Genomic DNA, 27,512 nt, shown 5'->3' on the forward strand with positions numbered 1-27,512 from the left:
AAGTATTAGAAAATCAGTTCAAATAGGGCTCTATTGAAGATTACGACATTTGCGCGTTTGGGATAAACCCTCAGTCTGATGTCTGTATAACTGCCTTTTTATCTCCTTGGGGTAAGTCGACTTTGCGGCTAAATGGTCAATTTAGAATTTTTGCGAGCTTCTGACTTCTGACCGCGTTTTTTAAGCTTCCTTTTCACACGTTCTTTCGTACTTACCCGGCGTTCCCACTGCCAACAGCACCTGCCCAGAAATGACGAACAGAGAAAGAACATGGGGAAATGATGGAAAAAAAGTTTCAGAACTTTGGTCTAGATTTTATTTCTCAATAGAATTTTTTGTTTATCTTTCTTTTTTTTTACACACAATAATATTTTTCTTTTATTTGATAATTAGTTAAGATGTTCAGCTTCTCGATGAATCCAATTTTACACCGTTCTTTTACATTTCTAGTTTTTTTTTCTTCTTAAGTACATCATCAATTTGATATTTATATAACAAGTATTCCTTACACTTTCAAAATGATATTTTCACTTTCATCTCGTCTATTTTGAGGGGGATATAAATATAATTTAAATTGTAATAAATTATTTACAGTGTTCTATGACATTTTATCTGTGTCTAAGGGTTCACTTTTAAACCTCATTTAAATCGCCTTCACAGTGAATTCAACATGTTTCTCTCTAACTTTCTTTCTCTGCGTGACATTAATTGTTCTATTCAACGAAAAGAAAGATTAAGGATGGGGCAAATTATATATATTTTTAGATCCTTTTGTGATTTTACACTGAAACTTTTCTAATTTCTTTTTTTTTTAATTCTCCTCATCTAAGCTTAATTTTATTTCCCCTCCCAAATATTTTGAGAGTTTATTCTCTTTTGAATGAAGAAAATGCATTCAAATGCAAATTTCTTCCAATTGAAATTTGTATTATTTCAATTTTCAAAGACATTGTTTTTCTTCAATTTTTCATCTTACGTCAATTAACAATTATTTACAAAATATCTCATATTTGATGATTTTTACGCTAGATACACCTCTTCCTGTCTCTCACCGTGATTCTTCCTCTTCTTTTCGAGATTTCTGAGCCATCCTAAAAGAAGATAAAGGGTATGAGAAGGAAACGACAACAGCACGCAAGCTCCAATTACAATTTTTAAATTGGTATTTTTTATATAATGTATTTTTTCAGAGGGATTTTAGTTACAATAATTTTTTTTTAGGGTTCAAAACCTCTGATCTGTGAGAAAAAGCCATGTTTAAACAATTTGTACCATGAAGTATTTCAAATTTTCTTCTAGTCTCATTCGGAGAAATATCCTCAAAGTATTACTGCATCTCATTGATAAATTATAAAAAATAGAAAATTACCGTAACTGTATGAAGAAAACTAAAAAGGTTTTCGGATAAATTTCACAAAATTTCATAGAGTTATACCAAAATTTCATAAAATTTCATGAAAATTTCATAAAATTTCACGAAAATTTCCAAAATTTCCAGATGGTATTTTATAAATTTCATTTAATACTTGAAACAAATATATGTTTACAGGAATTATTCGTATGATTCATAAAGTTTATACAATACTTCTTAAATTTTAGGGTATCATTACTGAAAATTTCATGAAACTTTTCCAAAATTTCCCAACATTTTTTTTACTATTTTTCATTTTAGAGAAAATTAGTTCACGTTGAAAAATTAAAATAAAACGGTTATTAAATTAGCTTGAAAATATCAAATGTTGAAATTTAAAGCAAATTGACAGATGTCAAATTTCCTTCAAATTTTCTAATAAGAGTAAAGGAACTTTAAGAAAATCATAGGAGTGCTTGAGACGACTTGACATTTTCATAAATGAATATTTAATTTATTTTCAAATTCAAAAATTATACGTTAAAAACCAACGAAAGATTAATATTAAAGTATTAGAGAGATGTGAGCCGAATAGGCTCCTTGAGGATATTTCTCGAAGGATTCTGATTTAATGTGTCGTAGCGTGTGGCTCTAACAGATAGGGACATGGTGCCCAGGCCCCTAAAACGGTAGGATTTTACTGGGGCCAGAGGAGAGTTGTGGCGGCGGCACCCGGAGCCCCTGGCGGTGGCCACTGCACCAGCTGGTGCGTCGCCAGCAGCGCCGGGTGCGCCGCCTCGTCTCAGACTATTCCTGGCTTAACGTCCAATGGCGGCGCCAGAGAACCGTGCTCGAGGCCCGGACTGGGTGTATGGTGCTGAAGAGCGGGCGCCGGCGAATGAATCTGATGCTGCTGGGCAAATGAAGCCTGTGGCGGCGGTGGAGGCTGCTGTGCCTGATGTGGCCCCAACTGTGCTTGTTGATGGTGCAAATCGCCCTGGCTGTTCTCCTCGGAGTCTGAGCAGGACTCCGATGAGCCCTTCTTGGTTGAGGCACCGCCAGAGCCGCCGTTGTGGGTCTTCACGTGTTTGGCGAGATGATCGCTGCGCATGAAGCGCTTGTTGCAGATGGGACATGCGAAGCGCTTCTCACCAGTGTGCGTCCGGAGGTGCCTCTGTAATTCATCGGATCTAGTGAATCGTTTCCCACAGAACAACCAATTGCATACAAATGGCCTCTCTCCAGTGTGCCAGCGCAGGTGGGCCTTCAGATGGCTGGTCTTGCCGTAGACTTTGCCGCATCCGGGGATGTGGCAGCTGTGGATGTTCTTCTTGCGCAGGTGGACTCCAGCTGGCCCCAGGCGTTCTGCCTCCTGGCAATTGGGACAGTCGCATGTGGCTCGACCAGAGTAGCGCCTCTGGGATCGTGGAGATGGGGCCTGAGGGGCTGCCGGAGCAGAAGGGGCACCACCCGCATGAGCTGCCAGTCCAAAGCCACCTACAGCCTGGGTCGGCAACATACTCTTGTACGTGTCTTGCAGGAGATGCTGCCCCGAGCCCAGGAGATGCGCTGTATTTGACAGTGAATGGGTGAGGGAGGAGTAGTCAGAGCCAGTTGTAGCGTAGTTAGCCATTGTAGCGTGCATTCCTGCACTTCCCATATCTAGCCAGCCGCCAGCCGCACCATGCATGTCCCACCAGCCGGAATTAACACCGTCCGGTTTGTGTGCTGCCGCAGTGGCTGCGGCCGAGACAGCATTAAAGGGCCAGTCGTAGGGATGGCGAGAATAAACAGATCCCAGGGCAGCACCCTCAACCTTCCCCAGAAAACCCTGATGCATGTGACTGTGTGAATTGTCCGCCACGGCGGGTGATGTTGTGGCGCCGGGAAAGTACAAATCACTGCCGTAAGATGGTGTAACTGTCGCTGAACACGACGACACTGAGCGGCTGCACGTGGACATGGAAAAGAAAGAGAGAAGCCACACATTAGAATCAATCACTACAACCTCGTCGGCTTTCATCTCTCATTACAAACGACATAATTAATCACCCCTTAGACACAAAGTATACCTCAAACGACTAAAATCACAGTGAAATTATCGACATTTTTATTTCAATTTATTTCCATATGCCTCTCATTATGATCCACCATCGGTCTTTTAATAAATGAAAAACGCCAGTATAAATCACTCCTCCGGAGGAATATTGAAATCATCGAATATTGAAAATTATGAATAACTAATTTGAATTGATAATCAAGTGTGTAATGGTGTTGATTTGCAAAGAAAAGAGAGAATGACATAATCTTACTAAAAACAAGCATGAATCGAGTGAGAAATTTAGCATGTAGATTTTAAAAATCAATCGTCATATTTTTTATCAAAGGTTTTTTTTAAGTCAAAATCCGATGAACAATGAAATATTTTCTTCGAACAAAATGCTTCTGACATTTCACTGAAGATGATTGATGAGTGAAGATGATTTATTTGGGGAATAATTACTTTTTATGGGTTTTTTTGTACAAATTATTTGATTAGCATATTACTTGGGATAATATTTTGATTTTTGGGAAGAGCGTGAAACATCTTGCTAAAATGGTTAATTTTTGGCGGTTTAAATTGATAGTATACTTAAAGGAAAAGCAATCGAATAGAAAAATAATTTAAAAATATAATTATGAAAATATGATAGGGTAAGTGTGCCAAATTCCGGCCACCTTTTTTGTTCCTCGAATTTCTATGATTTTTTAGTTGTGCAAAAGAATAACAAAAATGTTACTTTGACAAACGAGATGACGTGAAAAAGACATTGGAAGAATTCCCGAAGGGCAAGGAACTATGAGAATGAAGGTGTCCCAAAATAGGGCACCAAACCTATGTCTACATTTTTATTCATTTTAAAATGTATTAAGAATAATTTTAGAGTAAATAAAAACGATAAACTTTCTACAAGGTTCTAAGTAACACTCCTTAAGTAGAAGGAATAAAAAAAATCAATTTGTATTTCGTCTATCAATTTTCAATTTCTAATTTGGCACTTGCATGCAACTATGCCGAAATTTAGCACACTTACCCTAATCCTTGTTCATTCATTTTTAAATTTAACTGAATTTAACTATCCCGTATTAAAGGCAGACATCTCCCGGCCAACATAAGGTAAGCTATAACTAAAAGCATTTACCATGCTTTTGTTTTAAATAATAGCTTAATCCAGGTATACAAAAAAGTCCTTAATAAATACTTATTAAGTATACTTCATTAAGGAATTTTTCGGGCGAAAGTAGTGTCATTTAGTGGCAAAAGTGGATATTGGAATACAGAATTCTATGGGCACTTGTCAACCATTATTGGATGGAAAAAATGAACCGATTTGAGATTTCAGTAAAACATAACATTACTTTAAGTTACATAAGTTTTCATGGTTTTAGTGATAAATCTAAAAAAAAATGTGAAGATTAGTAACACCAGTGAATTATATTTATATTTCTTAACCGATCGTTTGATTGATTTTTGGTCCAAATTCACCTGAAATACTTCTTATAAGGGGTTTGAATTCAGTCTAGTTTAGTCCGGCAACATTTACCACGTCGGTCAATAAGTCCGTTGACGTAGACTGACGCATAGATCGAACCACTATCAAAGACTTGAATAGGGGAAGTGTGCCAAATTTCGGCATAGTTGCATGAAAGCGCCAAAGTCTCAAGATTGAAATGTATGATTTTTAAATCTAATTGAATTTTTTGATACATAAGGACTGTTGCTTGAAACCTTGTAGACAGTTTACCGTCTTTATTTTCTATAAAATTATTTTTAATACATTTTAAAATGAATAAAAATGTAGATATACGATTCGTGGCCTAAACCGGCCTCCTTCATTCTCATATTTCCTTGCCTTTCCGGAATTCTTCCAACGCCTTTTTTAGATCATCTTGCTCGTCAAAGCAATATTTTTTGTTATTGTTTTTGCATTGTATAATCTCTAGCAAAAACTAAAAATTCATAGAAATTTGAGAAACAAAAAAATGTGGCCGAAATTGCCATCTGTCCGGAATTTGCTACACTTACTCTACATCTTGAAACAACCATTTTTAAAATGATATGTATCAAAATTTGACAGCAATCGGACCATTGTATAGGGGGCAAAGCAATATCTACTCTTAAATTAAAATACTTAGGAGGTGACCTGCTTATGCAATCGTCTGGTGTGGGCTCCAGACTGTTTCGAGCTCTCCGCACTCTGTCCTATCATTTGTACGTCTCATGACGAACTTACGTCTGTACTCACTAGTAAAATTGCAGGAAATTGGATTTGAACTGGTCAACAATTTTTTTTAACTTAATCTACGGACTTATTGACAACGAAAATAGTGCGCGTACAAGCTAACAGGGTCGGTAGCAACGTGTTTATCTAACCAATTAGGCCAAATTGTTTTTTTTTTAGTTTTTCTTTGAGAAATAAAAGAAAAGAAATAATTAATATTTGTTTCATTGCCGTTGGGTAACCACATAAAAAGTGCTTTGTCGAAGGTACTTAACCCATTCAGTCAATGTACCAGAAATACTTGAGATAGAATGTTCATATTTTGGGATTAGTTTCCCACAAATTAATAGATGATTTTTTTGAAAAGAAAAAAAAATATCCATTATGGGGACGCGGGCAACAGCCCTCAAACAAGCGCCTAAACGGTCACTGAATTTAAATTCTGTACAATAATTCATTACAAACTCTATTAATTTAGATAGAGTAACTATCCAAAAAAAACAGATTGGCAATCAGAATTCAAATCAGGAAAGAGGATGAAGGCCAATTTAAACAAATTTGACGGGATGTCGAATTTTCCGTCCGCCATTTTGAGCAAAATTTTTGCATGACTTCATGCGAAGCGAGAAAAATACAACAAAATGTATTCCCATCTCTGTCGGGGTATTTTTTCCAAGTAATGGATGGACTAAAGTAACTAAAAATCCATTCCCGACAAAAAATTCGAATATCAGTTGACCACAAATAAATCATCTAAAATTAGTCAATTTGCGTATGATGTATAATACCATGGTAAGGAATGGTTTAAGCATGTACTTAGTGAAAATACTATTCACTATTACACTGTTACTCAATGGGTCAAGTGGTAGAGCACTCGCTCTATAATGCAAGTGTCCCGGGTTCGAATCCCCTTTAGGTTACCAGGAATTTTTCTGGCGTTAAAGGTGTTCGGATTGCATCCAGTGAGCTTCACTGCACTTGATTCCACGGGGCGTAGGACTGACAACCTCATCCCGTACAAGAAAAAATAATAATGCATGTCTAGAAATCCCCTTGCGGGAAGGCCTTGTTCCTTCATGGAATGTTGCGCCAGCATTATTATTATTATTATTATTACACTGTTACATACTTAAGTACTTTTAAATAAGGCTTTAATTAAGTGCCTAGTGTTAGGACTGAGTCATGCCTTATTAGTTTAACTATTCCCCCCAAAGCGCTGACGTTTTGTTCTTATATTTTTTAAATACTTGAATTTTCTAAAACTCTTTGAAATTAAGTCATAGAGTTAAGAACTTATTAAACACTTAATGAGTACTTAGTAAGTGCTTAATGTCTAGGTGTATTAAAAGTTAGAATACCATTTTGGATGAACGAAAAACGTTAATTCTACCCATTCTACCCTGTTTTTTCTCAGTTTTGTAAAATTTTATAATAAAATTAAATTTTATAGCAATTGTTAATTTTTGATATTTTTCCTGCCAAAAAACATAGATCAAAAATCCGTTGTAGTTATTTGGAAGTTATGTTTAACAATAACACTGAGAAAATCAAAATCATTATCATTTTAACACTTTTTATGTGTAAAACTATATCAACATTTTTTAATGTTAATTTTATACCTTTTTAAGGGTAAAATTAACATGAAAAAGGGTAACTTTAACGCCTAATACACCTAAAAAGCATAATATTTAGCATAATATTTCATCCATATTTAAATTGAAGTCATACTAAAAGTACTAAAGTGAAAAAACTAAGACTTATTTAGAAAAAAGATATGGTACAGTAACTTCACCACTAAATAACGTAAATTTGATAAAAATTTAAAAGAAAAAGGCAGTGAAAACTTGCAAAAAAAACGTTATTCGTCCATTTAAGTCTGATAAAATTTCTTGCTGAATTCGAAAGACGTCGAATTCGAAAAATGTTTGAATTATGAGCAATTAGAGTAAATTTAATTACCTGGGAGTAACGTTTCCCATTGAGTTCACAGACGATGAGAGACTTCGTTGTGCCATTGAGGAGGCATTGCTGGTTACTGAGACCCCACTTGAGACGCCAGATCCGGGTGAGTGGGGTCCCCCGGCGGCACCTCCATTGCGCCGCCTGTAGGACTCTTCTTCCAGGGATGAAAACCCTTCCCCACGGCGGCATCCGCAAGTGGGGGAGGTGATTTGCTGGACAATTTGTTGCACTGTGCCGCCAGCATTGCCAGAGGAGTCCCCCTGAGACTAGGATGATCCTGCAAGAGTAAAGAGAAAATGCAATGTTATAGTGAAATTCGTGGTATTTCTGGGAGGTCTTTGGCAATTGCGTGGCGCTCCCCAATGAATTATGCAAAATAGCCCATTGAGTGACATAAATTCCTCCTTGTCACTTCACACACCACAAAGAACCCCATTTCTGACACCATGCGACGCTCATAAAAAGCCCCGCCAAGAGACAATGGTCTGGGTGCAATGGAGATGAGCGCCGGCAAAGGCCAAAAAACATACGAGATGTATTCCTTCCACCTTAAATTAATTCATAGATTTGTTTATAGCCGCAACTAATTGGGTGCCGGCAATAATACGGCGTCCACTTCAGCCGCCGCAGCAGGGCACCTCTCTCCTCGTTTATCTTTGGTGTCTGCGTGTGTTTTTGATGTGGGATCTTTGCGCTCTTTGGCTTGCTCTTTTGTGTCCCGACCAATAACGAGACTCATTCTTTTAACAATAGCTATCACCCAGGGGGTTACTCAACACTCCATTTTATGCACAAGTAGCTGATACTTGAGACTCATCCACCACGATCACGATATGAGCATTACAGAAGGGGGACCCCTTTTCCCATCGGGGTGTTTCGAATTGATTTCCTCACTGATATTTCTCTTACTTCCGAGAACATGGCTTTTAGCACCTGAATAATACAATTTAAATTGGGATTTCAGCTGTCTTTATCTTGTAACGGATTGCCATTATTTTTGTTCAAGTTGTAACTGAAGAATTACAAGAGAAGTGCAGTACTTTTGGCGGATTCACGCTTTGGACAACTCAGTTTTTATTTCCTATGTTTGTTATAAAGATTACCCATGACTCTTGTCAGGAAATGTGGGACGTAGAACTAACTATTAAAATATTTATTGCCATCGATTAGATTCATTAAGGAACATGTAAAAAAAAAAGTGAAAATGCCTAAAGCTTGAGTCGTCTGAAGGTTATCAGTGTAGGCGCCATAAAGTAACATACTCTCCAATCGGTCAACAAATCTTGTCAAAATTTTGTCAATAGGATGTTGTTTCTGAATTAAACAAAACTTTGTCATATCTTGTACAGAAGAATATCATATAGACCAACTTTTTTAAATGAAGAAAAGTACAACGGTCAGGACTGTTGGAAATCAGAAAACGTTTATATTTAGGTTAAAAACTATTTAGAAATAAAGCTATCTTAAACTAAATATTCAAATACGGTAGATGCATATAACTTAATTCCTTAATTCTAGCACTTGAGGATGATCTTTACCCATCCGATCTACTATGTCTGATTCTCCTGTATAGCTTCCCTTGTTAATCGACTATTTCAAGATTTATACTGAAATTAACTTTTAGGTCCAGAAGCTGGAAAGTATAAGCTTAAATTTATAATAATTATTCATGCAATTTAATTTTCTTTAATTATGGTAAGGGAATCGTGCTATCACACTAGGATTTTTTCCTAGTGAATCCCATGAATTATTTTGCAGTAAAAATCATTTGAATTGATAGATTCTCGCTTTTTTATTGATATAAACTAATATTTGGCCCACCAAAACATGTTTAAACATGCTAATTAGCATACATATAGTTAAGTCAAGTCATATCATGTTCAATCATGTTTGTATGATCACCACTGAATTCTTATTTTTTGTACACCCTAATAATTCCATTTTGTATTTAAAATCTTGAAGACTCATTTGAGTTGAGAATAAATTAAAAGAAGTTGACACTTTTATTGCCTTCCGCACTTAGACAAGTTAAAAGGGAGAAATTCAGAGAACCCATCAATGAATCACAAGGAAATGGTGATCTCATTATTTTTACTATTGAATCACAAAGATCTTGAGCAGTGGCTCAAAAGTTATATAAGATGTAAAAACACAATTTTGGATAGAATAAAGTGGACATCGAGAGAAGCAAGAAGTCTTCTTTATTTCTCAACATTCTGATTTCCCCGCTCGGAAATCATAATTATATGGTTGCTCAATTATATTTGAATTCAGCAAATTAAAGTGTTAAAATTGTTCATTAATTTCAATTTTATTGCAGTTAAACAAGTATCCTTTTGAACCAAATTGTTCTTATTAAATTTATTCACTTGTAATTCATTATTATTTGTGGCCAAAAGAATAAAATAAATACAGTGATTAGTGAAAAACTTGTACGCGAGTGAAGCTTCAGTATTGGGTGTAATTTTATGAGTTCCTTTAAAGAAATTCGAAGGAAATTGTTGTGTCAAGAAATCACAGTTGGGATGACTTGATACCGATTTTCAACAAGACTGTATGAGAGTTTCTTCATGACCTTCCTTACCTACAACCCTTTCTTCTGGCTTTGGGGATTCTTTTGCATAACAGATAAGTGACTTATAAGACATTTCAAGTATTATCACACATTTTGAGGATTCATTCACAATCAAAACTCTTGCGGCATTATTTAAAATTGAGAAAATTTCTTACAAAATGTGTCGTGGCTGTGAGACTTTTTTAGTAAATTTTAGAAATCTTACGATGCTCAATTGGCTCATTTGAATTTAAAATTAGATTGTGAAAATTCTAGTATGATAGCATCGGAAGGGCACCGCGGATCGCAATATTAAGAGAAATTTTCCATATTTAGTTCAAAATCTAAGAAGAATTTCGGTTCGACAGAATGTAGCAGGAAATAGACAGAGACACTGAACCTTTCGTGATTTTCACTATTTTATTCTCTACGACGTTTCGAGGATGGATGTCCTCTTCATCAGGTCTACAATTCAATTGAACAATTTTTAGAAAATCACTTCTATCAAAAATATTATGAATTTTCTTTTTCTTACATCGAATATGGCAGGGAAAATCACGTACAGGTGGGAGTTGTTACACTGCACTTGAACTTTGATCACAACTTGATCCATGATGTTTACCATTTCCCTGCCATATTCGATACCTGATGAAGAGGACATCCATCCTCGAAATGTCGTAGTGAATAAAATTGTCAAAATCAAGAAAGGTTCAGTGTCTCCGTCTAAGTCAAAATCTAAGCGCCAAAATACTTTCAATAGTATTTTTGTACATGATAATTCACTGAGAGAAATCCGAGAAAGTTAAAATAATAGTCTGGAAATGTTAATTTTACCCTGCAATATTAATCCGAAATTGGTGTAAATATTATGCTTTTTAGGTGTATTAAGGGTTAAAGTTACCCTTTTTCATTTTAATTTTACACTTAAAAGGGTGTAAAATTAACATTAAAAAATGTTGATTTATTTTTACACCTAAAAAGTGTTGAAGTTACGAGGAAAAAAAGTTAATCGCACCCTCTTTTTTCTCAGTGTTTCTATTGTGAATGCTTTACCAGGAAAGTAAAAGATTCACCACGTTGATTAATTGGTTGGCAAGAACATATAATTTAAGCGAAAAAAAATGTTAGAATAGCTCTAAAAATGCGTTAAAAATTATTATTCTTTATATTAGCAAAGTCTTACAATTTTTTGTCAATTCAAAATTCAAATGAAACGTTAACTTCACTTACAGAATAAATGTAAACTAACTCAATGCATCATTGTAAATAACTGCTAAAAAGTAATTTTAAGAATAGCTTTTAAAAATGCATTTAATTTCGGAGCAATAATACGGAAACAACCTGACGGTCCGAGGAGCATTACCAATTGCTCTTGAGCTTCCTTGGTAACTTTAAGTTACAAAATTCTAAGTTTATAAATGTGTAAAACTCGTAGGAAAAATACAAGAAAATCCACATTATTCGAAGGCATGAACGTTCGAAGAGAGAGTACTTTTTCCTACACAGAGGAATGTAGGGCTACATTGAAAACGCTAACCTTTCGCATATTTTTTTAAGGGAGCTGCGGGCTATAACGTAATTTAATTTAGATAAACAAAACAGAGGTCGATCTAAATTAAATTATGGTTCGGTCTTGTTTCCTTTAGATGTATGTGAAAAATAGGATTTTCAATATAACTCCAGCTCATTGTTGCCTCATCTCTCCCTTTTGCATTTGTTGGAAATATGGGCAATAGTTTTTAATTCTCCGTTATAAATTTCCCGGAGTATTTTGGAAGTAGTTTTGCAAAAACGGTCTGTAAACATCAAATTATTACAGTAGACAATTAAACAAAATCGAAAAATAATTAAATAATTTTGTAAATCAGATATGGAATAGGGTAAGATGGGGCTATTTTGCAGTGCTACATTGATCATGAGTTTCTTTGCATATTTTTTTAAAGAAATGTGTGCTTTAATATAATGTAAGTTAGTCCAACAAAACAAATGTGAAACTAAATAAAATAATTATAAGGCCCAGCTTCTTTTAGAAATATGCGTAAAAAGCGAATATTGAAATGTAGCCTTATTTCTCAAAGTAGCCCCACTACCCCCTACAATTGCTTAAATTTATTGACTTATATGACATTCATTGACTTTATTACGTTATTAATTTATGTATTACAAGAAGTGCTACTTTTCGAAATAGTTTTTAGTAAATGTTTACTTTAAGTTATTGTGCAATAGGGGAGAGTGGGGTACCTTGGGAAAGCTTTGAAATTGGATTTTTTCTATTTGAACCTTTGAATTTTTCTATTTGATGGTTTTTTTTTTTTTAAATTGAATTCGGGTTTGCTTGAATTCAAATGTTCCCCACCTTCCAATACCCTTTTTTATCCCCTTTTTGAGAATTGCTATAATCTTTTTGTTTGAAAAATAGTAGTGATTTTCGTTACTGACTCTTTAATCTAAACACAGATAGTTAAAGCTCTTGAAACTCCATTCACAAAACTGATAAACACTCCATGTAAAAGCCCTCAATGAAAGTGTAAAGTATGCCTGAATTGCTGAAAAATCACGAGACCCCTCCACGCAATTTTCAAGTGTACTTAACTAAATTTTAAACCATGAGACGCAGAGGGCATAACAAACAACCCTCTGGCTGTTTGAGCAGGAAATTTTATTGTTCAAACTCACGGATGCAATTAAAAACAAAGTTAAGGTATTTTTAGCATGGGCTTTGTGAGAGACAGAAAAAAAATAAAGAAACGGCTACCCCCCAACCCCAATTAATTATCCAAGCCTGGAGTAATTTTCTCGATGGTGTGGGAGCTTTTTTGGCGACTCCCGGGAGCAGAGTGGGTGATTTATTTGGCTTGCGGGGATGAGTATGAAAAATGTGCGAGGAAGTTGAGTTTTAAAGTTTCTTGCGGCAAAAGCTCTGAGAAAAAGGAAGGCAATTGCTTGGGCTGCAAAACGGGTGCGGTTGTTTCAGTCAAAATTAATTAAGTGTCTGTCTCAGGGCAGGTTGGTTAAATATGAAAATGTAACTCAAGAGCCACAATATATCGTGTCAAAATGCAAAATGCTATTGCACATTTTGTTTATTTATTGTACGCATTAATTCTCACAAATCACACTTTTAGCATAAACCGACTGGCTCTTGAATGATGCTCTTCAAGTATTGCGATTTAATTTTTTTTTTATTTTAAGTTCAAAACTCCTCGAAGCGGCTCCGTGGGAAAATGAATTAGCCGCAAGCTTATTTATTGTAGCACCCAATCTAAGCTACGCAATTTTTAATTAATACCACAGACGCATCTCTTTTCAATTCCACGGCTCCCGCTTCTGTGCTTATTCGGGGATTCGGATGGGAGCATGATACTGAAGAAACTGGGCAGAGGAAATTAACACTGAAGCGGCCCAATTTATTTTCTCTCACCAATCTTCACATACAGAGGCTCAAAATATTATTAAGGGGGGCATAGGAGAGCCAAGGAGGGCAATATATGTAGTTGGGTAGATGACGTTGGTAAAACAAAAAAAAAATTATAAGAGATGATGAGGCGAGAGAAGAAATAAGAAAAGTGCAAGTTGCCGAAAAATTAAAATTGATCACATCATCACAATTGATCTCTTTCCCATTTCTTGTCTTACCCATCCCATATAACCGATATTATTTTATGGATGACCATACGAAGGCTAATGCGTGAGGAAACAAGGTGTTTTAGCATCATACATGTTTATGTTTATGTTTTGTTCCGTAGAAGAAAAGAAAAAAAGCCATGATCAGCTGACGGTGGATTTTTCTTAAATAAACTTTATAGGTTCACAGGGATCATTCCAGAAGGATCACTAAATTTTTCTTTAGTCGAGGTATCACCTTATTAAATTAAAAGGTCCAGGTCCCATACTACTCGTATAATACTTTGAAAGTTTCTTCAATTACATCTTTTTAAAGAGATCAACATCAAGGAAGGATATTAAGTCAGAAATGGTATATACATTTTTTTCATTAGTATCTACCCCTTGATCAACACTTAAGCATAGGTATACTAACTTCGGAAAGAAAGTCATAAAAATTATTTGCCACGAGTGAGATAAGAGTTGCGTTGAAGATGCTAAACTAGCATTTAATCATCATTCAAAAACTTATTCATATTCTTTGATAAAGATCTTCAATTTTAAAAATTTATTTTTTTTAAACCTATATTTAAACGTATATTAATTCTGTTAATGTAAAAAAAATAGAACGTTTTTAAGACTTTTGTTTCTGAATCTTAAAACTGTTCAAAATGCCGTTTAAAACCATTGACAATGAGAATTTCTAAACTGGTTAGTAAACATTAAAAATTTAATATCATAAGATTTTCTGCTCTTTTGGTTCATATTTATTTTGCATTTTACTTTTAAATTTATGAAATGAATAAACATAACTTCAAGAGCGAGTAATAAGTTTTGTTCTAAATTTCGTTGAAGAAAATTAAAATTATCAAGATTAGGGAGAGCTAGGACTACATTGAAGATGGGGTTATATTGAAAATGCTATTTTTCGTATATTTGTAAAGGAAGTTACAGGCTTTAACCTAATACAGCTTCCTTGATAAATATTCGAAAAATAACGTTTTAAATATAGCCCTTGCTTCACTATAGCTCCGCCTCTTCCTATGTTTTTTTTTTACTTCTCTTCAATTTCCTATAACCTATAAATTTTCGATAAAATGTACCACTTCTTTTATGAATTTAAATTATCATAAAGTTCTTAATACTCTGGAAATATATTGCAGCTTAAATTCTGCAATTCTGCATATTCTTCCATTAAGTTGATTTCGTATTAATTTTGTTCTCTTTCGTTTTTGAAACTATTACATTAAAAATTAATAAAGTGTTTCACGCAAAGATGTCTTTTTCAAAACCTTTAATTTGCTTTTACTGAATTTGTTTTACTGAAAAATAATATCAATTTTCAATTAATATTAATCTTCAATTAATCTACAAGCTGTAAGGCTTTAAAGCTATAGAGAAGCTTTAAAGCCTAATTTACAAAAACAGATCTATGAATTACTATTACCGAGAATTTAGAACAGCATTACATTGAGGTTTACCAGTTTTCAAAAACTTAATTCGAAGCACTGAATAGTATTAGGACTACCATATTTTGTAATATAAATCATTATTTTCATTAGAAAAATATATTTAAAAAATATAGTACAGACATGTACTAAATATTTAGTACACGCTTATAATTCAATGAGATTACTTACGTAAGTCTCATCTGATGTGTAGCATATGGTACAAAATTTGATTTTAATTCATCTATCTATTTGGAAATCGGAATAAGAATTATTAAAAAATACCTTTTGGTTTATACAATATATAATAAAATTTTATTGCATCTCTGCCTTTTAACTCACTCCGTGCGTCCATCGCCGTTTTAGTGTTGAGACTAACCTCTAGGATAAAACGATATTTTTATAACTTATAGAAATTTTCGTAATATTCCAAGAATGAGGAAATAACTTTATAAAGTAGAAATTATGTTTTAAATTCCAGTCCAAAATTTCTTTTAAAAAAAATTAAAGTGTCGTCTGTAATGCTTTATAATTTTATAAAAGATAAATTGTGAAATAATTAAACGAACAATGCAGACAATCGATACATTTTTCTATCTGCTTTGAAAAGTTAACTGACATCATAAATACGTATTTTACAAGGGAATTACATGGTTCTTAATTTTTTAATACCCTAGACAGACATACGGCTTAAGCCGGGAGACGGATTATCGGGAAACTGATGGGAATGTGTTCCAAATTTCTTTTATAATTACGTTAACCATCTCTCGGTTTAAGATGTGGACCTGTTCAGAATATAATATAATCATCTATGAAGATTTTTTTAAATAATTAGACCAGTAGGGTAAAGTGAGACATTTTTTAATAGGGGTTTCTTTGAAACAGGATCTTTTCTCCTATTTTTAAATCAAACTGAGCCTTATCATACTTTGAGATTCATGTGCAGTTATATTATGTATATCATCACTGGTAAAAATAAAATGATCGAATTGATCCAAATTTGATGCTTTTGCAAAGGATGGACCAAATTTCAAACTCTGAATGCATATTTTTCATAATAGAACATGATAATTTGATCCATCCTTTGCAAAAGGATCAATTTGATCCTTTTATTTTTACCAGTGATGGTATGGTCCACTTATATTTAAAAAAATAGGAAAAAAACCATATTTTAAAGGTGCCCCAATTCAAAAGTTCATGCAATGGACCACTCATTCAATTCAATTTTATGCAATGGAGCACTAATCGACGATCCCAAGCTCTCAATGTATGACCATTTGGGATAAATCTTTACTACCTTAATATTCTCTACAATCATCCTGAATCAGGTTCGATTTTGAGATCGTCCGGTTTTGAGATCGTTTTAATTTCTTAGAATCATTTTTAGACGATCTTAAGATTATTTCTAGATTCTAGACCTATTTTGAATTAATATTTTAATAATATTTATAGAGGAAACTGGGGCACCACCAAATACGGGGTACTACCAAACACTGCGATTTTTTAATCGGATATTCGACTTTATAGGATAAGACCTATATGAATTTACAGTCACTATAGGGATGCTTGTCCATTGAAGGAATGGTCGAGATAGTCCAAGTAGTTTAGAAATAAAAATTACTGTTTGGTGGTACCCCGTGTTTGGTGGTGCCCCTGTTTTCCCTATATAGTTCTCAACTGTTCTACTTTGTGAAGTTCGAGCAGTAAAATTTCAAGCATACTTGTTGCGATATTGAGCTTTCTAGCTTGTAAACAAAGACCTATAATCATAGTACCTTGCCTAAATCCCTGTGTCTCTCAAGGTATCTTCCTCATTCACCTTCAATTCACTTAAGAATAGGAGAAAACAAGACGAACAATCAGAATCCTAAAAAAAAAAAGACAAGACCTTTTTTGCAACATCTTTTTCTTTTCGGGAACTTTTGAGATAGCTGGAAGACTGCTGAGAAAAAAAGTGCCGAGAGTGCAGAAGAGATTCTGGTGGGGTTAGAGGTAAGGAAGACCATCTCATCCCATATATACATTTTGTGTTTAATTTACGAAAAAGTCATTAGCCGGCGTTTTTAATGGGCTTTCGTCCAAAACCACATAATTGCGCCCAAGCGACTTTTTGCTCAGTGCTTCTGCCCGTGATGGAGATGACGATTATTATTTTAATGGGTTAAACGATGCCCTCATCGTCGTCCCTGGGGATTGGCCTTTTTGTCTCCCCAAGCGACTTTTCCGTCCCCATTGGCAGAATATCGCGATTTTGACACGACATGCGACAATAAGGCCAATAAGGCATCATTATTCATACTTAATAGATCCACCCACACCCCTAGAGTTCCTATTTTGAGTAAATAATTAAGGAAAAAGAAGGAGCCAATTTCCCTGGAACCTGATCTTAATTGAGAAACTTTCAATCCCTTCTGTGCGAATTTTAATTTACGTAAAGAGAGAACAGTCTCCTTTTGCAAGGAGAAAGTTTTCCTTGAGTTTATTGGTATATGTACGTATATATAGTCTCCCCCGGAAAAGGGATGTGGCAAAAGAGCGCTGGCGCTATGAAATAGTCACGCCATGTCGTCGATTATTCGGTTCGTCGCCTTCTAACCACCTACAATTCATTAGAGAAGAACAACAAAGAGCACTTCTTGCAGCAACCAACATTCAGCAAGCTATTTAAAAATCACTCTTTCTTCGAATGGCGCCATCAACTCACACCTTAAGGCAATATAGGCGAGGGGTGTTCAAGTAACTGAAATCTCTAGCATTCTACCACAATGTGCAGAAAATATTTTGCAAAGGAAAAAGTGTGAAAATTGTCTAAAAGAACTTTGACTTGTTCTTCTGTTTTACCAGGGAATATCAATAAAAAATTGTTGACTTTAGTAGGTTTAAATTTTGATAAAGTTGTTAAATTTACTAATTTTATTTTGAAGCGGAATTTTAATGTTACGGGATTCTTTATAAATCTAATTTAAATTTATTTTTAAATGCTGTTTATTTTTTATTTAATGGTGTTATTATTATGCCAAACGCACAATAGCTTTTGTTTAGTAAACATGTTTTTGACAATTCAATGAGAGTGAGTGAGATCTAAATCTAGTCATCTCGCTCATTCTCATGGGAAATTTTGAAAACATGTTTACAAACACAAGTTATTGTGCGCTGGGCATAATAACTTTTGTTTATAAACTTGTTTTCAAATTTTCCTATGTGATAGAGCGAGATGACTTGATCTGGATCTCACTCACTCTCATTGAAATGTCAAAAACATGTTTACAAACAAAAGTTATTGTGCCCTGGTCATTATGCCCAACGCACAATAACTTTTGTTTGTAAACATATTTTCAAAATTGTCTGTGAGAGTGAGCGAGATGACTTTAATTATTTAATTAATTAAATCTAGATCTCACTCACTCTCATTGAAATGTCAAAAACATGTTTACTAAACAAAAGTTATTGTGCGTTGGGCATTATGCTAAATAATTTAAATGACAAAAAACAACTTTTTATTTTGCATAAAAACCGATAATAAAATTGTTTACTTTACAAAAAAAAATTTTAATGTAACTAGCCTAAATTAAATAATTTAATTATTTATTTTTCGCAAGATTTACTTATTTATTTATTTGTGAATTCGTGTCTCAGTACAACTATCGGTACATTTTAGGTCTGTCTTTATTTATTTATTTTACTTCTTTTTTTCACTTTTAAGTACTTTTAATACTTTAAAGTATTTCTGTTCTTGAATTTCGAAAGGGCTTTCAGTATCAACATTGTGTCAGTCATAAATTTGTTGTTGGATAAATAAAGCAACGGTACTCATAATATTCATGTACCATTTATAATTCTCCTCATAATCACTAAGTATAGAAAGATTCCCCAGAAAAGCTATGCAAGCCATTGGGAAGAGACCTCGACTTCAGGGCAGACCTAGGACAAGGTGCGTTGTCCTAGGTCTTCGGTTCCTGAAGTGGCGGAGGATCGATAGGCGTGGGCTGCTAACCTTGATGTCATGGACCCGCGACCCCAATAGGGATAAACGGTTGAAAATGATGATGATGATCATTAAAGTATGAAATTTCGAAACTGTAGAGCGTGCGGCCTATTCGACACATGTCAACCCAGTCGACGCCTGTATCCTACCAATTTTAATCTTTTATTTCTTTGAAGAAAATTGATAATAAATAATATAAATGCCCAAAAGAAAATTTTGTCAATCAGGCATATTTAGAATTAAAATGCCCTCGTCTATATGGTCCTTAAAAGTTACTTTAAGCTGCTAATTTAATAAAGTGATCTTAACAAAACTCACTTGAAAAATCTTTTGAAAAACCATTTTTTTAAGGTCTTTTTAGAGACCATGAGAATAATCAGATTTTGTGGATTTTGTTCTTGTGCAATGAAGTCGTTTTAGAAGTGTGCAGCCCCTTGGATATTTAAGCAAGAGTCCATTGTTCAGACCCTTCTTTGAATTAATTCGGCAAAAGTACTTTTTGGCTATTTGCTCTATTTTCTCACACAAAAGAATGTCCACAAAGTGTGTATAGTAAATTCTATGACACTATTCCCTAATGGACTTATTAAGGTATTAAACCAATTGTTTTCCGCCATGAAATTTTCAACATTTTGGATGTCCCCTTCGTCCCAGGAAAACTCGTCTTTTTTTGTGTTCTGCAGGAGAAATGGGGAAAAGTAGTGATGCCAAAAAAAAGGTAAAACTGTCAAGGTGTCAATCATAGAGGAACACCCTTCATCGTTCCACCTCATTCACGTGCACTAAGGCTATTTACACTATAAATAAAAGAAGCTGACAATTACCTCTTTGACTTGGAAGAATGAAGAGAGAGTAACAAAATGTTAGAGGGAAAAGCTTGTTGGTTAAAATGTTTCGAATTTTCCTTCTAATGAATATTATAGCCATTGTTAATATTTTAAATATATAGAAAAAGGTGCAAGACAGCAATTAATTTAATTAAATCATCTTAATTATGATGTTTTCAATGTGCAATTATAGTACACAACAATTCTTTTATGCAATTACTCTTGCCCGTAATTAAAATCATATATGAAACACCTCCCGCGGCAATTTAATATTAATATTGTTATTAAAACAACTCGCGACAGGTCATACCTAATCACACCCCAAAAGATATCGCCGTTGATAGAGTTTTATTTTACTGTCTGGGGATTGATTGATTTATATCCAATTTTCACCAATTTTCTTTTCTTTTTTTGTGGGGAAAAGGGTTGAAATATGTTTCAAGGAATTTTTCAAGCAGAAGTTTCTTCAAAAGGCGGAACAATTATTTATGTCTTTTGTGGTGAAAGATGGAGGGGAAAGTTTGATGAAAAACCTATAATTTTCTTTTAATTCCTCCGTTTCTTTGAGGAAAAATTTAAATAATTCAAATTGGCACCTTCCCTCTTTAGACAATTCATTTTTTTAAATCTTCAAAGGGTTGAATTTTGAAATGATAATTTTCCAGGCATTTTTCAAGTTTTTCTTTTTATTTAAAATATCTTTAAAAAAATTATTTTATATGGATATACGATTCTTGAAATCTTCCGTTCAAAAATAAATCTTGGACAGTTCATTTGAAGAACAGAAGACGTAATTTTTTTTTTTAAAACGATGAAACAAATAATTTTCTATGTTTCATGTTTCTTTATTTTTTGATAATTTCCCATATCGTTCTTCGAAATGTTTTCAAATGCTTTTGAGAATTTTCAAGGAGATTTTTTGAACTTATATACATTTCTTTTTACATTTCTTTTTCTTGTACACTTCATTTAGAACATTTAGAAAAGCTGTGTTTTCCGTAAAACTTTGAAACTTGAATTTCTATGTTTTACCATTTTTTTGCAATTTTCTAAAATATATTTTTCTTAAAAAATATACTGTTATTTCTCTAATATTAATTCATTAAAGGCAAAGAAGACTTTATTTTACGAAAACGCATGAAACATGGATCACTGCGTTTTTCGTAAAACTTTGAAACTTGAATTTTTATGTTTTACCTAATTTTCTATGTTTTATCGTTTTTTTTTGGAATTTTCTAGAATATATTTTTCTTAAAAAATATACTGTTATTTCTCTAATATTATTTCATTCAAGGCAAAGAAGACTTTATTTTTCGAAAACGCACGAAACATGAATCACTGTAATTTTCTATGTTTTAAATTTTCATAGTTTTCGATAATTTTCTATTTCTTATAAATCTTTTCTATATTTTCTGTACTTTCTATTTTTTCTTTATCTATTGGCAATTTTCTAGAAAATTGTATTTTCTTAATTTTATTTTAGGCCAAGAAAACGTTATTCTTAAAAAAAAATTAAACAGAGTCATGTTATATGTTTTAATGTTTCTTATTTTATGGTTTTTTCTATTATGTCCTAGTCTTTTAAATATTTTCTTAATCTTTTCACGATTTAAAAAATTGATATCTCATATATTCAATTTCAGATTAAGAAACATTCTTTTTCGAAAAAAGATGAAAACTAAAATAGTGTCATTGTCTATGTTTTAATGTTTCTAAGCTTTCACTTATTTTCTATTAATTCCTTGTCTTCTATACATTTTCTTCATCTTTTGGCTATTTTTAGAAAATTCTTTTCTTTCTCATTTTTTTTTAATTTGGATAAAAAAAACTTTATTCTTCGAAAAAAATATGAAACATGGATCACTGTCATTTTCTATGTTTTGAAGTTTCTTATTTTTCAGTAAATTTCTGTTACTTCTCTGTCTTATGAATATTTTTTCATCTTCTGTTGATTTTCTAGCAAATTGTTAATTTTAATTCAGATAATTATTCTTCGAAAAAACTGAAATATAGATCACTGTCATTTTCTATGTTCTATGTTTCTTTTCCAAATGCTTCCTTTCATTTTCAACGGTGTTAAAGAACATTTTTATATCTCATTTACTGAAACTGTCGTTGAAAAATTCAATAGAACTTTAGAATTAGAATTTTTTTTCAAAATATCAACCGAAACAATATATTTCATCTCTGTTTCATGCTTTATAATTGTAAGTGACGGTTTATTTGCTAAGATAGCATCAAAGGTTGATTCAGAAATCTCATTTTACAAAATAATACGTCTGTAAACTCAATTAATAAAATGCAAAGAATTTCTTTGAGAAATGCTCAAAAGGCAGCACTTTTCTAAATTGCGCAATCTCCATGAAAATTTCTATAATTTCTCAACATGAGAATCTGATATCTCAATCACATAACTTTCCCATAAAATATTTCTCAGTGAGAGCGAAAAATCAACAAACTGACGTGTCTCAATTAATCAAGAAATGCTCAAGTAATTCTGAGTAATGTGTTTAGAAACGAGCACTGGCGCACTTATTAAATTCATATTAAATAATTTCGCACTTTTGCAGGTGGTTTGGGACACCAACAATGGGTCCAAAAAAAAGGGTTACTAATTCAACCCGGATATGATGATAATTTTGCAATTGAATTATTTCCCAAACGCATTTCTTTAATTGTTGGAAATCTTACAATTGCACTTAAACCATACGCAGTTACAATTATTTCACGATATAATTAACATTTTCCTCATCACAGTCACACATTTCATGTTAATAAAAATGGTTTTATATGATGTTCAGCGTTTAAATAAGTCAATTAAAGCATTTATTTAATTTTTTATAGTGCATTAAAATATTTTATTGTAAAACTGTTGATAATGTTTACTCGTTATATAACGATAGAAAAATCTTGAAAGACAAATTTGTGGAGTTATCAAATGGGAAAAAGCTCGTTGGAAAATAAAAGTAAAAACAAATAACAACCTGTTCATTCACCTTAATCATCAAAGGTTGAAAAGAAACATTAAGAGTGCAAGATATAACAAGAAATTTAACTTTAATTGCATGAAGAAATTTAAAAATTACTTTGAAGAAATAAAATATGCTTTGGCTGAATTTAATTTTGATTCCGAGAAATATATTAAAAATGGAATTGCAAAATAAATTAATAAATTGCGTTTGAAATCTTGATTAAACTGGCTGCAGTGTATCATATTCAATCAATAGATTAAATTTTCAATGCGTATTCTTTGCAAAAACCTTTGCGAAATCTTCAATATTAGCATTTTAGGTTTAATTGATAATGTTCGAAAACAATTTTTCGAAATTAAATTCTCATTAAGAACATCTCGGATATAATAAAGCATTGAAGAACATTGGAGTTCTTAAAAAATTTTAGTTACTCTAAGAAATGTCTAAGAACAATATTTAGGGGGAAGTGGGGCACCTTTGAAAATACGGCACTTTTGAAATTTGGATTTTTCACCTATGTTCAAGTGAAACTGAGCCATATCATAATGTAATTTAGCTTCTCAGTCTGTTTGTGCAACTAAATTATATTACGATAAAGCTCAATTTTATTTAAAAATAGCTGAAAAATCCCAATTTCAAAAGTGCCCCACTTTCAAAGGTGCCCCACTTCCTCCTACCAATAGTTCACATATCAGTGAATATTGATTTTCTGTTATGAGTTATTTCGAAAGTCGTAGGGCTTTGCTAGTATTTGATTTTCGATATTTTGATAAATTAATGGCAAGTATTTTGAAATTACTATTCTAAAAGAAAAGGTTTATGTGGCGGCCAAATCGGCCAAATTGATCTTATGAAGACCGTGATTCAGGTTTAGACTTATCCGATTAGAGGGTTATACTGAAAAAAACTTACCTAAAACGTTGGTTGTTCGAAACCAATTGTGTGCTACATAAAATTAATCATAAAAAATAATTTTAAAAATACCAGTTAATATAATCTTAAAATCTTAAAATTACGAACTTGATCAGAGTATTTCGTCACTTGTCAAAAATGACAATTAGAACTTAAAGTAGACTCTGGCTTATCATGATACTCTTTATTCGGGCTTGCACAAAAACAATCCGGGCGATGTTGAATTAAAAGAAATTGTTGGCATTTTGTTTATGTTTTGGAGGCTGTTGTTGAAGCAAATGTGCTCTAATTTACTAATATTCTTTCTCACTATCACTTTTTTAGGATTTAGGGCAGAATCACATTGACAGTAAAATGCTCACCGTATTTCGTTAATTTACGCATTTTCATTGCAATTCTTATGCAAATTCTCGATCACCGTATTACCTTATCTCATACTCGGTGGCACTAGGTGAAAATAATATAAGAAAATTGAAGAAATAAAACGAAAATGCGATAAACGGTAAGCAAAAAAAACTGTACGATTAATTTATCTTACAGTTTTTTTTTTGTTCACCGTTTATCGAATTTTCATTTTATTTCTTCAATTTTCTTATATTATTTTCACCTAGTGCCACCGAGTATGAGATAAGGTAATACGGTAATTGTGAATTTGCATTAGAATTGCAATGAAAATACGTAAATTAACGAAATACGGTGAGGCTACGCCGAGCATTTTGTTGTCAATGTAATTCTGTCCTTACTCCACAAACTTCCTACGTAAGAGAAAAATTGTTGAATTTCAAACAATCTGATATGTATCATCCGGGTGACCGTTATTCCCGCTTGAACGATTAAGCGAGAGTCTACTCTATATTCAACACAGTATATTCAGCACTCTAAGACCGTCTTCAGACTAGAACTTTAGCCTAGTTTCCGGAGGTCTCAAAATCCTAAATAGTAACCCATTTAATTTGGTCTTCTAATTCAAATAAATTAATTCCTTTTAATAGTCCAATTCTAAGTTAAAATTTTCGACTTATAAGAAATTAGAGAAGTTAAGCTTTGTGGGTAAGCCTTATTCCCTAGACACACTTACGACTTAAGCCAAGAGACGACTTAGTGGAAAATGATGTAAATGTAGTTTGACCATTATTTCTAATATAATTACTCTAAGCCGTCTCTCGGCTAATCCTCAGGTCTGCCAAGGCCCTTAGGGTGGAAACCCGTATAAGGGCCTTGACAGACTTGAGGATTAGCCAAGAGACGACTTAGCGTAATTGTATTCGAAATAATGGGTAAACCTAATTTCTATAATTTTCTACTAAGCCGTCTCTCGGCTTAAGTCGTAAGTGTGTCTAGGACATAAGGATCATTATTATCAAAACCTCCACTACGGACTTTCGGACAATTTTCGAACATAGATAACTTGGCTTTGAATTTACGAAAGTCTATTTGACAAAAATGAAAGTTAATCTTAGAATTTCATTTTTCAAGCCATTTTACGAACTCCAAAATCGAACTTAAGATGGAAACATTGGCTAATAAAGGATAACTTGAGATTAAAAGGTAGACCACGGAGTTCCCGTCTTGACCTCTATAACCGTAAATCTCCGACAGAAATTCAACAGTAAATTACCTTATAGTTTATAACAGAAAGTAGTCATGAACAATGGCTTAAGTGAAAACGCCTATTTATAAAAAATCTTGTTGATTTTCGAAAAAACGCAACGGTTCGCCTTTTGCTTATTCATCATTCGTCAGGGATGTTTTGGACCCCAATCCTTTTCTCACAGTTCTGTCCCAGTTCAAGATGTGCTTAGTGAAAGTCATTGGCTTAGAGACTATCCCTTGCGTGAAGGACGTATTTTGGGCTGAAGGCATGCATTTTCTGATTTGTCATTGTGTAATTATCTTACCCTATCGCATAGGTGTGATCAAATCATTGTCGCCGTCTCGGTAGAATTTACATGAGCCCTTGTCAAAGGCGAAAAAGTGGCAAAAGGCAAAATTGGTGGCGCCAATTTCTTTCATTCTCTCCATCATACTCCTCCAGACTTTTTTTTAATTCATTTCAGCCCGGGAACTTCACCATCAATTCTCCTTTTGATCTTTTGTTGCCTCGACAATATTGAAGGTATTTTGAGGAGATGTTCTTGTCCGTCCATGGTCCATCTGTCATGGGTTGTTTTTCATCAGTTTTGAAGTTGAGTGTTTTTGGTCGCGATAAGTACGTTCGTCCGTTTTTTTCGCCATAACAAAATTTATTAGTTGCATTCATGGAAGTTAATTAGAAAAAGAGTCGGGAGTCTTTTGTGCGGACTCTTGTTGTCTAAACCCCATCACACATATGTGAGCAATTGTATTTATATTTTTTTTCTTTTTAAATAACAATATATCGCGTACAATAATGCTCATCTCGTGCCCACTATTTCAAAGCCCAACAATTGCTCAAAGAACATCCAACTTGACTTTCATTTCACCCTTTTTTCTTGGTCACTCTCTGTGGTCCATCTTCGTCTCTCAAGGGCTCTTTGGCATAGAATAGAAACTTGGTAGAGAAGGAAGAAAAACCTTTCCTGAGAGGAACATAAAATACGTCAATTTTCATATCTCTTTGGGACTTGGGGAGGCAGGAAAGAGAAATTGCCGCGGATCCCGCGGAAAAGAAACAGATGAAAAAGGTAAGAAAATATATATATTTTTTAAACTTCTTTTTACACAATCCATCCACCGTTCACCGATTAATTTATGTATGTAATACACTTTGTGGGCTGCGGTTTGGTAAGTTGTCTGTTCATTAAAGAAAAACTGTCTACAATTATCTTGTCCACATTGTTTTCACAACACCATGAACTGTATTTCACTCTGCCACCAAATGCTCAGAGACTCTGCTCTTTTGCTGCCTCCTTCCAGTCCATTTTTCAAGACACTTTCCAACCCAAATCCACCTCAAACCCAGCCAACAAAGTTTCCACCTTCCAAAGTGCCATTTGCAACTTTAGGGCAAAAATGATCAGCGAATTGACGGTTGTTTGCTCCTTTTAATCGAACACTATCATTGTGTTTTATATTCGATGATATTTTCATAACAAGAGAAAACATTAGTTAAATCAACGAATTTTACTATAGATTCGAAATCATATGTTGAGACCAGAACGCCATCTACTGGGAAATGCAGTGGGTACACTGAGTGAGAGAAATCCGAAAAAGTTAAAATAAAATTCAGGAAATGTTAATTTTACCCTACATTATTGATCCGAAATCGGTGTAAATATTACCCTTTTTAGGTGTAATATGGATTAAAGTTACCCTTCTTTTATGTTGATTTTACCCAAGAAAAGGTGTAAAATTAACATTAAAAAATGTTGATATATTTTTACACTCAAAAAGTGTTAAAGTTATGACGAAAAAAAGTTAATCGCAGCCTTTTTTTTTCTCAGTGTATCAAAAGTTTGTTGCCTAATGTACGTCCGATAAATCAGATAAAATAAATTAATAGAAGAAATTACTTTTTCAAATGTTTCTTTTTGCAAATGAGTTCCCTGTAATCCGTAGATCTTATTTCTTCATTTCAAAAAAAATTCTAATTTTATTTCATATAAAAAATAATTGTTTTCGATAAGTTGATCAATTCTGATGCGTTAAAAGTTTTTC

The 27,512-nt window shown here is 33.4% G+C and overlaps 1 protein-coding gene across 1 annotated transcript in view; it reads right to left on the minus strand.

Moving 5' to 3' along the window:
- Positions 1 to 302: 302 nt before the first annotated feature.
- LOC129807352 (transcription factor Sp9-like) overlaps positions 303 to 27,512 on the minus strand; it is a 57,637-nt gene continuing 30,427 nt past the window's right edge. Inside the window, 4 exon segments of the mRNA XM_055856561.1 lie at positions 303 to 2,525; positions 2,580 to 3,300; positions 7,573 to 7,711; positions 7,714 to 7,852. Coding sequence (XP_055712536.1) covers positions 2,154 to 2,525; positions 2,580 to 3,300; positions 7,573 to 7,711; positions 7,714 to 7,852 — 1,371 coding nt within the window. The 3' untranslated portion in view covers positions 303 to 2,153.

The sequence above is a fragment of the Phlebotomus papatasi genome, chromosome 3, assembly GCF_024763615.1.
Source record: "Phlebotomus papatasi isolate M1 chromosome 3, Ppap_2.1, whole genome shotgun sequence".
Lineage (NCBI taxonomy): Eukaryota > Metazoa > Arthropoda > Insecta > Diptera > Psychodidae > Phlebotomus > Phlebotomus papatasi.